The sequence below is a fragment of the Siphateles boraxobius genome, unplaced genomic scaffold (assembly GCF_051911475.1).
Source record: "Siphateles boraxobius isolate OS27281-9 unplaced genomic scaffold, OSU_SipBor_1 66, whole genome shotgun sequence".
In the NCBI taxonomy this organism is placed as follows: domain Eukaryota; kingdom Metazoa; phylum Chordata; class Actinopteri; order Cypriniformes; family Leuciscidae; genus Siphateles; species Siphateles boraxobius.
Window position 1 is genome coordinate 4,793,391 of NW_027509193.1, and position 17,606 is coordinate 4,810,996.

Genomic DNA, 17,606 nt, shown 5'->3' on the forward strand with positions numbered 1-17,606 from the left:
AGCGACCGTGTCTCTGTAGAAAATTTGTACTGAACCACTCAATTCATTTGGATTAGTTTTACAATCTCTTCGTGAACTTTTTGAAGCGTCAAAGTGTCTATGGAAAGCTCTCAGATTTAATAAAAAAGATCTTTATTTGTGTTCTGAAGATGAATAAAAAGTCTTATGGGTTTGGAACGACATGAGGGTGAGTAAATAATGACATAAATTTCATTTTTGGGCGAACTAACCCCCATGAGAGAAACACATTTTTGCAATGTTCTGCACTCCTGTAGCAATTTGTGTTTTCCGCACAAGTAACTTTCCTGAATGTCCCTGCAGCGTTCGGAAACTGTTTGCTCTCTTCTAACCCCTCACACTGCCTTTGAGTTCCCAAAACAATAATGCTTACACCAAACATTGCACGGATCAGTGGCAAAGCTTGTTTTCCCAACTATTAGACTACCGTAAAAAAAAAAAAAAAAAAGTGGATGAGGTGTGGTCAAAGACTTGACTTCTGAGAATTTTGTGATGGTAATTTAAGTTATGGATAGTCACGGCACTATAAAAGGTAATTATTGGCGAAGGGCGGTCTCGTTCTTGGGACGTGTGGGTGTTTGTGGGAGTCTTGTGACCTAGCCAAACTGACTGACAACAAACACTGCAGGTGCAGCTCGAGCTCATCAGGGTTTCCACATCAAAAGCGACTGGACTTCACTCCAGCAACACCAGACAGCCATGCCCTTGAGACCGAGGGCTTCCTCTCAACCTGGAAGAGCAAACACCCTTCCATCTCTTAAAAACCTCCCAATTCTGCGCCCGAGAGCTTCGTCGTCTCACTCGAAGTCGCCTTTAGAGGATGAGCTCTCTTGTCCGGTCTGCTGCGAGATCTTCACCGATCCCGTGGTCCTGAAGTGCAGCCACAGTTTCTGCCGGCTCTGCCTCCGTCAGTTCTGGAGCAGGAAAGCGGCCAAGAGGGAATGTCCGGTGTGCAGGAGGAAGAGCTCTCTGACGGAGCCCACCGTGAGCCTGGCTCTGAAGAACGTGTGCGACGCCATCATACAGGAGCAGAAAGGACAAGAGTCTGCGAGAGCTGGCTCAAATGCTGCCAACGGGACGTCCAAATCGGAGGCTCTTTGTGCCATTCACGGGGAGGGACTCAAATTGTTCTGCCAACAGGATGAAGAGGCTCTCTGCTGTGTTTGTCAAACGTCCAAGAAACATCAAGGCCACAGTGTGTGTCCTTTGGAAGAGGCAGCAAGAGATCTCAAGGTGATAATATTTCTAAGAATATTTCTCAGTTTTAAGCAGTTTTATTTGTTTGCATTGTGGCATTATGTCTTGTATTTACCATCCATATTCTCATGAACATAATGGATCCAGATGTTTTATTTATTTCATTTTTAGTAATTGTCTATGGAAGAAAATGGATGGCAAATGTTTTTGAAACAATTTTTGTTGAATTGCACTAACTGGAAAAAAAAAGCATTTAATTATCCGTGCTTGCATTTTAATGCATTGTATTTTTAGGGCTTGCATTCTTATGGGCTAAAATTCAACAGTGCCATATATTTAAGCTGCGAATATTTCAATTCATAACATTTCACACACATTTTCATTATTAAAAATGCAATAATCCATTTTCACCTTTCAGATTACACTTCCAAATCATTAATTCTGTTTAAAAATACAACTTATAATATTCGAAAGGCAATTTTCGGTCCATTTTATTTCACTATACAAATTCGCTTCCACAAATTCAGGTTCAAATTCAACATTTCACATCCGGGAACTGCAGGAATAGTAGAGTACAGATGCATAATCTCCATCTACTGTTAGTCCCTCGCCAGCAGGAGGTGCAAGCGGCTGTTGACCAAGACCAAAGCAACAAGTAGAGAGAGACATAAAGAAAGAAAAAAAGGTAGCGAGAGCCATTATGTATTATATGTTTTATATACATTAATTGACAGTTTATTTTATTAAATATCAAGAATCTGCATCATGTCTGACACCTACATGAACACTTTACAGTTGGTTTTATGACCAAGTTATTCTCTTCAAATGCTACTGAAGTTGAACTTTATGCCAGTATTTCACTGGGAAACGCTTAGCGTCAAAATTTTCGCGTGACGTTCATGTTTTGAGTCCATCTGGTTGCCTGTAGTAGCCTATATAGTAGCCTACCGCTTACATTCCCAATAAGGTGCGAGTTTCATCTTTTATATCCCTGTCTGTATTAGTCCATCAAGCTATGTTAAGCGTTTTATATGTCCCGACGGCAAGGGAATCCTGGAGTATGATGTATTGAGGGAATCCCCTGCAGCACAGCAGCCCAATATATGAAGTTATGGAAACTAAAAAGCCGAGAGAAGTCTTCCTCAGTTTGATCTGTAGCCTACATCTGCATTGGGGAATAACATCATAATCTCATTCACGGTAGAGAAAGCTGCTTGCATGTACTAAAGAAACCGTGAAGACATTGAATTAAACATAAATGGAGCTTTTGTCTTTATCAGCACAACCTTTATCATACAAAATCATCTGTAAATTCGTTTTTGTGAATGAAATGAATGACTCTCTCACCCATTGCTGTTCTTCGTCAACACGCACTTGCACCACCTGCTGGTGAGCAAACTAACAGCAGATGGAGATTATGAATCGGCAATCCATTGCTTTTCCTGCAGTTCCCGGATTTGAAAAGCTGAATTTTCTGTCGAAAAAGCGAATTTGTAAAGCGAAAAAAAATATTTTACTTGTCTTTATTCTCAATTCTCATTATTTCTTTGCACAAATTAAAGTAAGCACAATAAATACTATCAGGATGTATCAATGCAATTCAACCCTTTAAAACCGCACGTATCATATTTGATACACGAGTTTCTAAGACATATATTGAATCTGTGAGAGCAATACTTTCTTTGAAAACCTGTTGTATCTATTTTGATACGTGTATTCTGCCATCTTGTGGAATTTCACAGTACTGCAGGCAGTAAAGGGGTGATTTTTTAGCTTTTAAAAATGGCGGCTGCGATTGGATCAAGCCAGACGCTTTCGGCAGGAAAATAAAGGCTAATTTCAAGTTGTTACGGTAAAAAATAATATTGGATTGCGCCTGATATAATTAATTTAACTCTTTCTGAATTGAAATAATGCATAATTACTTAATAATTTAATCGTTAAATTACAATTAAATCGTGTTGGAAATTGTGTATCAAATTTGATACTGCAGGTATTAATGGTGCTTTATGTCTAAACAGTAATGTCAAATTGTAGTAATGTTATCTACTTTATGACTACCACAAAGTAAAATAAAAGGACTGGAAAAAAGATCTATGTAAAAAAAAATAGAGAAAAACTGCCTAAAATGTTCTATGTTTTCAAAATGTTAAAGGCATAATAGATTTTTTGTATCTAAAATCTACACTGTTGTAAGCAAAACGTTCCCAAAAAGCCTGATGTATCAAATGTGATACAAAAAAATCATAAATAAAATAAGTTGGCAAATTTTTTTTTTGTTGATTTTGATTCAAGGCTTAATAAACATCTAATTTCCAAAAATATATAATTTTCTGCCATTTTTTTAATGTGTCAAGCTTTAAAGGATATGTTAAATAATAATATAGTTTTCACATTGTGGTAATGAGAATTTTGGCGAAAATGTGCTTAACTGAAAGTAATGTGATTATTTTTGAAATGTCAATGGTAGGATACAGATTACCTTGCTTTATTGAAAATATTGTGGAATGCAGTAGCCTAAATATGAGTCATTTTCCACGACCATAGAAAACTTGATAATATCTTAGAATTAAAAAAATGTAGGTCAATACAGTTTTGTCCTGTAATGACATTAATAGTGAACATACTTGAATATTTATCAGAAATTGAAAAAAAAAATTACGAGCTGTCCTAGGCTCTGTTTACACCTGGTATTAGAATGTGTTTCGGTTTTTCAGATCACAAGTGGACGACGCTAAATACAAGTGTAAACGGGGTCTAAAACGTGCCCACTTTCGACCACTTCCAGAGGTAGTTGAAACCTCATTCGACCGGATTGTTTTTTTAGTGCAAACGCTCATGTGGTCGAATGCGTTCAAACAGCCTCAAAACACCGCCTTCTCTCTGTCTACTGACCTGATGCGTAAACATTATGGGAATAGCGCTAGCCAGACGGATTTATACTTTGCCAGCTGGAGACTCAATTTTGGTTTGTAGACAAAAAACGTTCCAAGCACAATGTTCTCTCACCATTCCTGATTTCTAACACACACACTCATCGCCAGTGTTGGGCAAGCTGCTTAGAAAATGTAGTGAGCTAAGCTAGCAGTTACTCTACATTAAATGTAGCTTCACTACACTGAAGCTACCACCCTGGGAAATGTAGCAAGCTAAGCTACAGCAATATGGCAAAAGCAATATGGGCTCTATAAAATAGATTTTTTTTAATGGTTTAAATTGTAATGACCAATTATTTAAAAAGTAGGCCTAATGATTTAAGCAAAACTTTCTTCAAAGGTTAAAACTAACCTTTTATTTTGACAGGTTGGCATTTTACCGTGTGATCCATGCAAGCTGCCTGCGTTTTCAAACTGTTATGAACGGAAACTCATTAAGCATAACATCTGCGTATATGCTGCACATAGACCTTTGAGTCTCTGTTTTTTTTGGGGTTTTTTTTGATATGACGAAAGTTTTTCTCAAATCAAGCTAAAATGCTGCTAAAGTGACTCTCAGAGCGGCTGTGTAGATGAAGTTCATCGATCCATTACTGAAAACATCGCAAGCGTCATGGGTGCTTAGTGTGTGTTAAATGAATCCGCGCGTCTGAGCCATTCATTCACAGAGACATGCAGAACATGCATGTTCTCTTACGAGAGTATCTCTCGTACTGCGTAATATCTTACGCTATGGGGAAAACCTCTTTTCCACGAGATATTGAAGCCAAAAATTATCCTTTAATTTTGATTAATGTAAAACGCTGTGCGGCAGCGTGCAGACATAGGCAAGACGGCTTGCGCGCCTATTGGCTGCCCTGCGACAACAGCAGCAAGCCTATCAAGAGAGGCCCTGCGTGACGTGACATCCAATGAGGGTGCTTCGCGCCCATTTCGTCGCGTCCCGCCAGAATAGGCGTGGCCTTGGCCTATAAATACGCTCGACAGGCTGATACAAACTGATTTTCATCTCTTCAGCGAAGCAATACTGCATCGCTGGATCCGGAGTGAGAAGCCGCGCCGTCTGATAGTAAGCCTTCTGCGGGACGAGCCTTCGAGCCTGAAGCCGCTGGCCTTCACCTCGCCGCCTTCAGCCGCCGTACCTGCTACGCTTTCCGGCGTTAATATCCTTTTTCACTGCTAGAGTGTGTGTTCGCCGTCGCGACTCACACTCTCTCTCTCTCTCTCTCTCTCTTTATCTAAAAGAGCAGCGTCTTTTTGAAGACGCTTCGTTCCTGTGGAACTATTGCCATGGTGACTCTGAGGACTTGACTGGTATTTTTTCTCCGAGTCTGCACTCCCGCCCGCTGTAGTGCCGCGCCGCAAAGCGCCGTATTCAGCGGGTCCTCGAGCCTTCTCTAGCCCGTGAAAGCTCGCCGGTTCGCCCGCCAGCTTCACCAGCTTCAATCGAGTCGCTCACTGACGGACAGCGGCCGCCGCGCGCCGCCGCTTCCGCCATTAGTGACGACAAGATAGCTGCATTGGTAGAGGAGGCCAGCTATTGCCATGGTGAGTGAGACTCCCGCCCGCTGTAGTGCCGCGCCGCAAAGCGCCGTACTCAACGGGTCCCCGATCCTTCTCCAGCCGTGAAAGCTCGCCGGTTCGCCCGCCAGCTTCACCAGCTTCAATCGAGTCGCTCACTGACGGACAACGGCCGCCGCGCGCCGTCATTAATGACGACGAGAGAGCTGCATCTGTAGAGGAGGCCAGCTGCTATATCCCCGCGTTGGACAGTGAGGATTGGGCGAGCTCTGTGGATCTCCCCCTTCTGCCCGCGAGTCGTCAGGGAAACGGGCGAGCATCAAAACCGCGGCTAGCTTTCTTTACGTTATAAGAAAGCTACCCCGCCCCCGCCCCCCGTGGGCATGCGTCACCGGCAAAATGAGGAAAGAGTGTATTTTTAGTCCCGCCGAGGCCGGACCAATCTCCATTTCTCAAACATTTCTCAGCCCCTCTTAGTTTGAGCGGCTGAAAATGTCAATATTGCAGCAATGAGCCTGTTGTATAACACGCACGCCTCACTCACAGACACGCTGAACCCTACGGGGTTTGTCCCGCTCGTTCTCTCTCCACAATTTGTCATAGAGAAAGCGAGTGCGAACAGGCTGCCCGCCGTGATCGGCGCGCCCCCCGCCTCGCACACATTAAACACAGTGTTCATGTCTCAGCACACCGAAGCTCTGCAGCCGCCGCTGTGCCGCGGCCAGAGCCCGGATATCATTCTGCCTCTAGCTATCCACGCGAATGCATGGGCAATGCTTCCCGGGGTATCAGAATGGGTGTTGAACACTATAAAGAGAGGCTATTCGCTACAGTTCGCTCGACGTCCCCGCCATTGCACGGCGCGTGTCGAAACCACGGTGGACAACTAAGTATCTCATCTACTTTGAACCGAAATAGCGAAACTACTGAGCAAAGGGGCCATAGAACCTTTATCTCAGGCTCAGAGCGAAGGGGGTGTATACAGAAGATATTTTCTGGTACCGAAAAAAGACGGGGGTCTCAGACCCATTCTAGATCTGCGACAATTGAATAAAGCGCTTCTGAAACGCAAGTTCAAAATGCTGACAACCAGCAAATTCCTCGCGCACGTGCGCCAGGGAGACTGGTTCATGTCAATAGATCTGAAAGACGCCTATTTCCAAATACAGATTGCGTCACGTCACAGGCGATTCTTGAGATTCGCCTTCGAGGGCCAGGCATATCAATACACAGTCCTACCGTTCGGCCTGTCCCCAGCACCCCGTATATTCACGAAGTGCATGGACGCGGCTCTCGCACCCCTGAGACTTCAGGGCATGCGAATTTTGAACTACTTGGACGACTGGTTGATTCTAGCTCGATCACGATCAGAGCTCATAGAACACAAGACCGCATTACTCGAGCATCTCGAGAATTTGGGTCTCACAGTCAATTGGGCGAAGAGTTCACTGTCTCCCAGCCAGAAAATCTCTTTTCTGGGAACAGTGATGGACTTGCTGTCTATGACAGCACGTCTGTCGCCGGAGCAAGGACTGAACATTCAGCGCGCCGTGAAATCCTTCCGCCGCGGCTCTATAGTCCCGCTCAAACGGTTTCAGAAAATGCTGGGCCTCATGGCCTCAGCATCCTCAGTAATTCAGCTGGGCCTGCTTCGCATGCGCCCACTGCAGTTATGGCTGAAAGCACGAGTTCCGCCCGGGGCTTGGGCCGCTGGTCTGTTTCGCCTCAGGGTCGACAGGAAATGCGTCTCGGCTCTGAAACCTTGGAAAAAAGCCGACTGGTACCAGTCAGGCGTGAGTCTGGGGACTCCCTCGAGTGTGATGGTGGTGTCCACGGACGCTTCCACCTCGGGATGGGGAGCGCTGCTCGAGGGCAGACCGTTCTTTGGCCAGTGGTCAGAATGGGAGAAGCTCCTACACATAAACTGTCTAGAAATGCTGGCAGTAGACAACGCGCTAAGGCGCTTTTGTCCCCAGATAAAAGGCCGCCATGTCTTAGTCCGGTCGGACAACATGTCAGTGGTGGCGTACAAAAATCACCAGGGCGGCGTCAGGTCCCGAAGCCTTTACAGGCTGACGAAACGCCTCCTGGACTGGGCTCAGCACAACCTGCTTTCACTGAAAGCAGCGCATGAGCCTGGTCACCTGAATCTGGGACCAGACAGACTGTCCAGAAACAATGTCCCAGCAGGGGAATGGTCGCTGCACCTGCAGGCGATCCAACTGCTGTGGGAGACATTCGGCAGAGCGAAGGTGGACCTGTTCGCGTCCCAGGAAAACGCTCACTGTCCGAACTTTTTCTCCAAGAGCAGGGATGCACTGGCCCACGTATGGCCCCGACGCCCACTCTATGCTTTTCCCCCCGTCTCGCTCCTGCCTCAAGTGCTGGAACGAATCAGGGAAAATGGATGCCCAGTGCTGCTCGTGGCTCCGCTATGGACGAACCAAACCTGGTTCCCAGTACTGATGCAGCTGACTAGCACTGCCCCGTGGCCGATACCGGTGAGGAGAGACCTCCTCTCTCAGGCAAAGGGCTCGATTTGGCATCCTCGCCCGGAGTTATGGTCCCTACATGTGTGGGCCATCAACGGGTACCCGCTAACCTCCCGGAGGGAGGGTTAAACACGATCACGCAGGCTAGGGCCCCGTCTACTAGACGGCTCTACTCCTCGAAATGGTCAGTGTTCTTTACCTGGTGTCAAGCTCAGGGCTTTTCACCCGTAGACTGCGGGGTTACGGAAGTGCTCTCCTTCCTTCAGGAGCTGCTGGATAAGGGTAGAACCCCGTCCACGCTCAAAGTATACGTGGCGGCCATAACGGCGTTTGCAAAACCGACGTCTGGCCAGTCACTGGGGAAAAACGACCTCGTTGTGCGATTCCTCAGGGGAGCTCGGAGGCTGAATCCTTCCAGACCTCCCTCAGGTCCCTATGTGGGACCTTTCTACGGTTCTGGAAGCCCTGAAAGGTGCCCCATTTGAGCCAATCCATTTGTCAGACATGAAGCACCTGTCTTTCAAAACGGTATTTCTTGTGGCTATTGCTTCAATGAAGCGCGTGGGGGACTTACAAGCGCTTTCAGTAAGCGCGTCCTGTATGGAGTTTGGGCCTAATGACTCAAAAGTCATACTCAAACCAAGGCACGGGTACATGCCAAAATCCCTCAACACACCGCTCAGGGCCCAGGTTATTTCCCTGTGCGCCCTCCCGGTGAACAATGAGGAGGCGGATGCTAATCTCCTTTGCCCCGTCAGGGCGCTGAGAGCTTATGTGTCCCGCTCGTCTGTCTTCAGGCAGACCGAGCAGCTCTTTGTTTTGTTTGGCGGACACTCCAAGGGACTGGCCGCATCAAAACAGAGCCTATCCAGATGGATAGTCGATGCCATAGCGCTGGCTTACACTTCTAAGGGCCTGCAGTGTCCTTTGGGTGTCAGAGCGCACTCCACGAGAGGCGTGGCCTCTTCGTGGGCGTGGTCTAGTGGGATTTTCCTTGCATGATATCTGTATGGCGGCGGGCTGGGCCTCGCCGTCTACATTTATAAGGTTCTATAACCTAGAAGTTCCCGCCTTACAGGCCAAGCTGCTGTCGGTCTAGAATTCAGTACTATCTGTCCCGCTGCGCCGGCGCAGAATGCTGAGTTTTGATTGAGTATCGCTCACTGATCGATGGAACAGCTCCATGGGTGTTGAATAGCCCGTACTTTTGCCCAGTTCAGGCTGAACGCGTTCACCCTGTCTGCGGGATATACTGTTGACATAACTAGCTCCTATGGGATGCTATTTCATGGGGAATGATGCTGGTAGCCTCTCTTCTCCGACTCTGTGAGTCTACGGTGATTATGCACTATATGAGCCCCGGGCTACTGCCCTTGGGACTTTGGTGTCGGATCCCAGTACGCACGGCGTCTTACATTGTGTTCCCCATAGCGTAAGATATTACGCAGTACGAGAGATACTCTCGTAAGAGAACGTACTCGGTTACTAACGTAACCTCGGTTCTCTCTAGAGAGGGAACGAGTACTGCGTATCTTGCCGTGCATACCACAGCGCTGGTCGCTTCAACGATGAAAACCAGTTTGTATCAGCCTGTCGAGCGTATTTATAGGCCAAGGCCACGCCTATTCTGGCGGGACGCGACGAAATGGGCGCGAAGCACCCTCATTGGATGTCACGTCACGCAGGGCCTCTCTCGATAGGCTTGCTGCTGTTGCCGCAGGGCAGCCAATAGGCGCGCGAGCCGTCTTGCCTATGTCTGCACGCTGCCGCACAGCGTTTTACATTAATCAAAATTAAAGGATAATTTTTGGCTTCAATATCTCGTGGAAAAGAGGTTTTCCCCATAGCGTAAGATATTACGCGGTACTCGTTCCCTCTCTAGAGAGAACCGAGGTTACGTTAGTAACCGAGTACGATTCCTTTTTAAATAGTCTTTAAGCGGTTTAATATTCACAGACACTAGTCTATATCGCGATTTTATTTAAGTTTAGGCTACTTACCTTCTTTTCATCCAAGATCTGACAAATTCCGTGAAATTCCGCGTTATACAGTAAATTTTGTTTTTATGCATGTATATCGCAATTCAGTCCATGTTTTCCGTATTGCGGTAACTTAATGAAATCATATGGCCCTATGGTTGCCAACCACCGTAAAACAACAAGAAGAAGAAGTCACCGTCACTAACTGATCCAGCATCAGTGATACTTAGCAGTTGTATTTCCGATTTGAGCTTGAGCTTTAGAAATGCTTGGGAAAATGTAACGTTAGCTTGTGTGGACGCTACCGCAATACTTGATCAAAAAAAGAGCTTCGCTACTGAAAAGCTATTTGATTCAGAAAACAGCAACGCTACCACCACGCTACTGAGAAATGTAGTTAAACTAGTAGCGTCACTACTTGTAGCGACGCTACTGCCCAACACTGCTCATCGCGTTCGGCATTGTCTTGCAGCTATCAGAGAAGAAACGAAAGCTGCTGCTCTCCGTGTGTTTTTATATTCAGAAGATCTGTAAAAAAACATACATTTACAAAAGATACAGATTTAAACACCAGGTGTAAACAAGAATGTGTTTCCCTAGTCTACTTGTGAACCGATCGACCAAAACACATCTTCATACCAGCTGTAAACAGGGCCATAGAGTTGTTTTAAAGTTGAGTGAGATGTACATTTTTCTTTCTCTAGGAGGAAATTCGGCAGATTGTCATCCCACTTAAGAAAAGTCTTAAACTCCTCTATGAGGCCAAACAAGAATGTGATGACATAACAGTCCACATCAAGGTATCAACTGAGAAAGTTCCAGACTTACAAACGTCATATGATACACTAACCATCAACAGATCCCTCGATTACTCAGTGCATTACCTCTTTTATGTTGGGTTTGCATAGAACCAAAGGGAACAGACAGAGAAACAAATTCGAGAGGAGTTTGCAGAGCTTAAAAAATTTCTTTTGATGGAAGAATCTGCAAGGATTGCTGTTCTGGCAGAAGAAGAAGAGACAAAGAAGCAGACGATGAAGAAGAAAACTGACTTAATCACTCGTGATATACTCATCTTTTCACAGGCTGTCATGGCCATTGAAAATGAGATTGCTGGTGATGACAGCCTCTTTTTACAGGTAATCTGCTGTGTTTGGAATGTTAACTAATCTTATCAATTTTCTACAAATATTAGCACAAGTAACTGATTTACATTTTCCCCACAGAACTACAAGAATGTCAAAATGAGGTAATCATACACTGCACGTTTGAAAGTATTTGATCGTTTTGTTTGCATAAAATACATCATAACTCATCTGACTTAATGTCATTACAGAGCTCAGATAACATTTCACGAACCGCAAACCATCCCTAAATCTCTAATCGATGTTGCGGAGCACATGACATCCCTGAAGTTCGGAGTGTGGGAAAAAATGCAGAGTCTGGTGGAATTCAGTGAGTGCTCGGTTTTTATATGAGCTTGTGTAAACATTCAGGGTTTCAGAATGGGTTTCCTTTAAATTCACGAGTCGGAATCGGAATTGAACGTCTCTCAGGTTGAAAGGCAAAGACAGAAAGAGGAAATTACAGCAGTTCAAAGAAATTCAAAGTTCAAAGTTGGTTTGTTCAAAAAATGAAGGGAGAAGAAATGTTCTCCATCTTGTAAATCTGCTTCATGTTTTTTGGCTCCACTTTGAACTAAATTAGAGCATTCTGGGAATATGGTACATAAAACGTAAATAAAATGATATAATAAAATAAATAAATAAATATATATATATATATATATATATATATATATATATATATATTAAACCTTTCTATAGGTGTCATTGCCAAAAACGGGCTATTAATATCTTCTAAAGTTTCTGGAAATATGTATAATACATAGAAATTAAATGTATTATCTATTAAATAATATTTATTAATATCTACACTTACAGCAGAATTTCTAAGTATTTCATTCCATTTTATTTCTACATACTTAAAGCTACAATATGTAAGATTTTTGTAATAAAATATCCAAAAATCACTTGCACAGTGTGATATATTTCCTGCAGTTGTGTACTTACAATATCCCAAAAGTTCCCAAAGATTTTTTAATTTCGGAGAAATTCCAATTTTAAATAATGGCTCGTCCCGGACTCCCTGTTCACTTGTCAGTGACGTAATAACCGCCTTATCCCTGGTTTCCGCTCGTACTGCCATAGTAACCATGGCGACAGACGTGGACAACTGTGTTACGTCCAGCGGCACGCTAACGCTGTTGTTGCTTCGTTCAAACATTATGGACCATCGCAAGCAGACTTTGGGACAAAAGGAGAACTAAAACGAGGATCAATATCAGCGTGGCGTTTCGAGATGCCGAGAGCTCCACGTCCACGACAAACTTCAACTTGACAGAGATACTTGCATGTACTTTGATTTTTTTTTTTATTATTAATTTGCTCACCTGTCTAATAATGTTATATAGCTCAACATGATGAAATGTTAGAATATGATCAGTATGTTATTCTAATGGTGATCTAGCTTACTGCTAGTCTCATACAGACAAACTAACACAAAGAATAACATTATAACTTTCAACACACTCAAATGCAGTTAAGTGTGATAGTGTAGACCAAGTGAAACAGCACTGCGTTACCTCACAAGTTTCCTTCGTCTAATAAACTGACCTGTGTGAGCAATTCAGCACTTGCGGTAGTTCGGTAGAATGAAATGTCCTCATTCCTTAATATCCGTGGGATTCGCGTGTGGCGCGGATATCTGTCTCTCATTAGCAATCGCGCCCTACTTCATACCACATTCATGTTAAAAACATCAATGCATTTACTCATCCATAAACATTATTAGATCCATCAGCATGACGAAAAGTTCCAATAATTCTGCTTATGCGTCATCAACCTACGTCTTTGTTATTGTAAGAGGTTAGCGACCCCTAGCGGCGAATTAAATTACATGTTGTAGCTTTAAAGCTGAAGTGTGTAATTACTAATGAATGTAATTACTCATAGCGTCACCAAATGGAATTGCAAAAATGTATTATCAAAAAGGTTTCCAGAACACTGCACCCATCTGCCATTGGTCAAACAACCAGATATCCCCGCCTTGTGAGGATGTCCAAACAAATGCCGAAAAAACTACAAATGGCTAGTTGCAGAAAGTATTTCACACTGAAAAAGTTACATGCTTGAATGACATTTAAGTTCAACTATTTTTAAAACACTGTCAAAGAAATGTTTTTTTTTTTTTTTTTTAGATAAATTTGTTATAATGTCTTCCCACTTTCTCCACCACTTAGCGCCAGTGACGTTGGACCCCAACACAGCCTACCCCTGTTTGTCTCTTAGCAAGAATCTAACAAGTGTGTCCAACACGGGGGTGATGAAACAGCTGCCTGATAACCCTGAGCGCTTCGATCACTTTGTTTTTGTACTGGGCTCCAAGGGTTTCACCTCCGGATGCCATTCCTGGGAGGTGGACGTGGGCCAAAATAATGACTGGGTTATTGGTGTGGTTAAAGAATCCATAGCCAGGAAAGGCAAAATCTCTGGCTGTCCAGAAGGAGGTTTCTGGACCATCGCTCTTTCTGATGGGAAGTACACGGCCATGACCACCCCGCACACACCACTCATGCTGAAGGGACACCTGGAGAGGGTTCGCGTGAAGCTCGACTATGATGCTGGAGAGGTCAGCTTCTTTGACCCAGTGGATGTCACACCCATCTACACATTTAATGACCACTTTACCGAGAGGATGTTCCCTTTTTTTTGTCCGGGGGCAAATATAAATGGGAACAATCCAGGGCCACTTAAGATCTGCCCTGTGAGAGTGGCAGTTTGGAACAGTGCCTCCTGGTGACCGCTCAACAGCTTTTTATTTTTTACTGTACCAGTCAAAGGTTTAGACACATTTACTATTTAATCTACTATTTTTCTAGATATTAGAATAAAATAAAATCATAAAATAGCTCAAAATCTTCTATTTGATGTACTTCGAAGTCGCCATCTATCTGGATTCAACTCTGCGTACTCTGGACATTCTCAATGTACTCAATGAAGTTCATGAGGTGCATTCTGGGATGCATGTTCACATGTATGCTGGAAACAAGGACATCAAAATTGTCCATTTTGGGAAACACAATAATATAAAATTATAATTTTGTAGAAAAATGAATTGGACCATATGTAGTCGTGCAAAGGCCTTAGACACTTTGATAGCCTGTCTCCAAATTGGATGTCTTCAAATTGTCTTCATCTCAATAAATCCAAGACGGAAATCGTTTTATTTGGGCCAGTGTCTGCTACAGTGTCTGAAACTTAAACAGTTCAAACCAAATATGTTACATTACTCACATTACCAAATTTATTACTCACTGAGACTAACTACAATGACTATGAGATTTTCTTCCACTGTGGACTCATGCATTTAGCTTATACTACTAATACTACTATTAGCTTTAAATTTATTACTATTTTGATTTATTCTCTTTTGTGTATACTTTGTAAAGCACTTTGGTCAACTTAAGTTTTATTTACACAGTGCTATATAAATAAAGAAACAGAACAGATGTAAATTTCTTCTGCGTCAGAGCTGTCCAGTAAATACCTGCTGAGACCAATTTTCCGATGTAAAATAAACTCTTAACTAAACTCATAAAAACAAAGATTCTTTATTGGAATTGATGGTTCCATGTAGAATCTTTAACATCCATGGAAATCTTTCTATTGCGCAAAAGGTTCTTTGTGGTGAAAAAAGGTGTCAAGGTTGGGTGAAGAGATGAGATGAGGACTTGATGCAGAGAACAGGCTTTTTATTTGTAATTTAAAAACAAACAGCGGTAGCAGGAATGACACTATGGGTATATACGACTACAAACTGGCAGTGGACTGCAAACACAAGGAGAATAAGTAGAAGAGCAAATAAAGCAGGAATCGAGGAAGGACGGGTGGGGCAAATTAACCAATAATCTGATAACAACAAGGGCGGGGCTAGACAATAGACAGGATAGCACATGGCACAAGGAAACATACATGACAAGCCATGTGCTCACAACAAACATGACAAAAACACAAGCACATGGTCAGCAAACACCATCACAAGCCATGTGCTCAAACAAAACATGACACGAACACGCAGCCAATCAGAGCCCTCACCGACTGAGTGTCCACACAGCCCAAGACAAGAAGAAAGAACTCAGCCGATAGAAACACGAACCACGTGCTAACCCGATCACGATACGGTCCAAGCGGACTCGAAACCGCATACTCACAACAGAAAAATTTATGAATGTCCGAACCCCGACACAGAACCCGAATCAAACTAGACCGAAGTGCCGGGATCCAAACACCTCGCTCTGAACACAAATCAACTCACCACGCAGACGAAAGAGAGTGAACTCGGAACCGCACGCTCAGAATGAACAGACCGAAGGAGTGTCATGGCTCTGCCACCAAACAAGAATTAACCAGGCCGAAGTGACAGAACGCTGATAAAAGGTTCTTTAGATTTGTAAAATGTTATTCACACTAAGAAACACATGTTTCTTTTAAGAACTGTAACATTCTTTGGAGAACTGAAAATGGTTCTTAGAAAACCCCCGTTGGAACCTAATTTTTAAAGAGTGTATTATCCTCTATAGGACATTACTCACTGAGACAAACTACAATGACTTTGAGATTTTCTTCCACTGTGGACTCATGCTGGTGTCCCAGTTTAGGCTTCCACCCTTGTATGTTGCAGCATTAAAAACTAATTGGTTCTCTCATTAGCATTTATTCAATGGCCAGAGGTCTTAACCATTCCTTGGAGAGACTGAGCAAAGATAAGTATGCCTACTCTTTATATAGTAGCCGGCAACCCATGGTGTTTATGTTCATGACACAAACTGACAATAACTTATTTTATCATCTTTTTTTTAGAACTGAAGTTCCCATTATCAGTGTCGACCCAACGGCTAGCCTTGAATTCCCCACCCCGCAACAGTTCTTTATCTTAACTCCGTAGATAATGTTTAGCCAAATCACATCACTTGTTTTTCTTCTCAAGTTTCTCGGCCAGATAGACCCACAATTCCAAAACAAATCTTCTAATAAAAGCAAAACAGAGTAGAAGGTTAAAATACAACATTTCCTCACCTGGAAAACAAATTTCAAGCAAGCGTAAGACTTCAGATCAACAGGTTTTGAAGCTCATTATAAACTGTGTGCATACCTTTGTTTGGAAGTGTATATTTTGAAGTTTTGTGGACAATTTGTATATGTTTGTATAATTTACTAATATTTATATTTACTTCATATATAAATGTCACTATTTACAAATAAAAATTAAATCAGAAAATTCTGTATTTATTGTGCTTTTCACAATGCTAGGTTTAAGTACAAGTCATATATCAGCTTGCTAATCCGAGTAGATGTATGTAATAGTTTATTAAACTGAATGTATCAAATATGTATGGATATGTATCAAAATGTAAAATAAATGATTTAGTGTCTAGAAGGTCCATCCCGTATTTTTTGCTGAGGTGCATGTAGTAGCATAGAAATATTACCAGAAAACATTTAACAATACTAAATAAGTGAAGTGTTGTCAGAGTTTTTTTTCTTATTGAAATGAATGCACAAAAAGTTCGTAAAAATGACAATATTGCATTGTTTGTTTAGTTAGTTTTATTGTATTGAATACAGAATCAAGTTGCCATGTTGTCTGTCATAAAAGTTAATGACTGTACTTATCACCTTTAATATGATGGGTAATACAGGGCATCTGGATTAGCCCTTCGTCGACCTTCCTTATGGAAGACTGGTTTGTGCTTCTGTTTTACCAGGGCATAGTTTTTCCAGTGTAGTCCATGAATCCACCATGCTGATCCTCAGTAAGGCTGCCAAAGACACGCATCATCCCCTCCACACTCGTTCTGGTGTCGATATGTGCCTGGTGGACAAACAGAGAATAACATGCAATTAAAATAGAGTAATGCTGTCAAACAGAAACCACCTGTGTTTTTGTGCCTCACTTTTGGTTTCTGAAACTCCAGTCATTTTAATGATGAATATAAACATTGATGCACCATGCTGATTTTTAATTTCCTTTTGAGAGATCATTATGAAAATTTCAACTTGACACTCTTAGAATGTACTTCTTAGAGACCTCAAACCTTTATTTCTACAGTGTTCAAAATAACCCCAAACAGAAATGGATAACAGTCACATGTATGAAAAAACTGTATGGTGAAATCTTCAATCTATCATCTAGGTTTTAAATTCAGAGGAACATAATATTTAAATAGAATATTAGTTCAATTAATTTCACCCCATTACAGCAAATCACCTTTATTACTGAATCTAGATTTACCTTATCTCCCCCCATGTCTGTCTTCACGTATCCTGGGTGAATGGAAATGCAGAGGATCTCATCTGCCTTTAAGTCCCTAGCAGTATACACAGTCAACATGTTTAGACCTG

General features: G+C 42.7%; 1 protein-coding gene across 1 annotated transcript; it reads left to right on the top strand.

Annotated features, from left to right (window-relative positions):
• Nucleotides 1-572: 572 nt before the first annotated feature.
• Nucleotides 573-16,638, top strand: LOC143721420 (E3 ubiquitin-protein ligase TRIM39-like). The gene is made up of 6 exons (XM_077211776.1): nt 573-1,251; nt 10,848-10,943; nt 11,052-11,282; nt 11,370-11,392; nt 11,480-11,598; nt 13,445-16,638. The coding sequence occupies exons 1-6, from the start codon at nt 718-720 to the stop codon at nt 14,002-14,004; spliced, it is 1,563 nt and encodes a 520-aa protein (XP_077067891.1). The 5' UTR covers nt 573-717; the 3' UTR covers nt 14,005-16,638.
• The last annotated feature ends 968 nt before the right edge of the window (nt 16,639-17,606 follow it).

Coding starts and splice junctions, on each gene's coding strand:
- LOC143721420 (XM_077211776.1), top strand. CDS start 718: ATGCCCTTGAGACCGAGGGCTTCCTCTCAACCTGGAAGAGCAAACACC. Junction 1,252..10,847: donor AGGCAGCAAGAGATCTCAAG/GTGATAATATTT, acceptor TTCTTTCTCTAG/GAGGAAATTCGGCAGATTGT. Junction 11,393..11,479: donor TACAAGAATGTCAAAATGAG/GTAATCATACAC, acceptor ATGTCATTACAG/AGCTCAGATAACATTTCACG.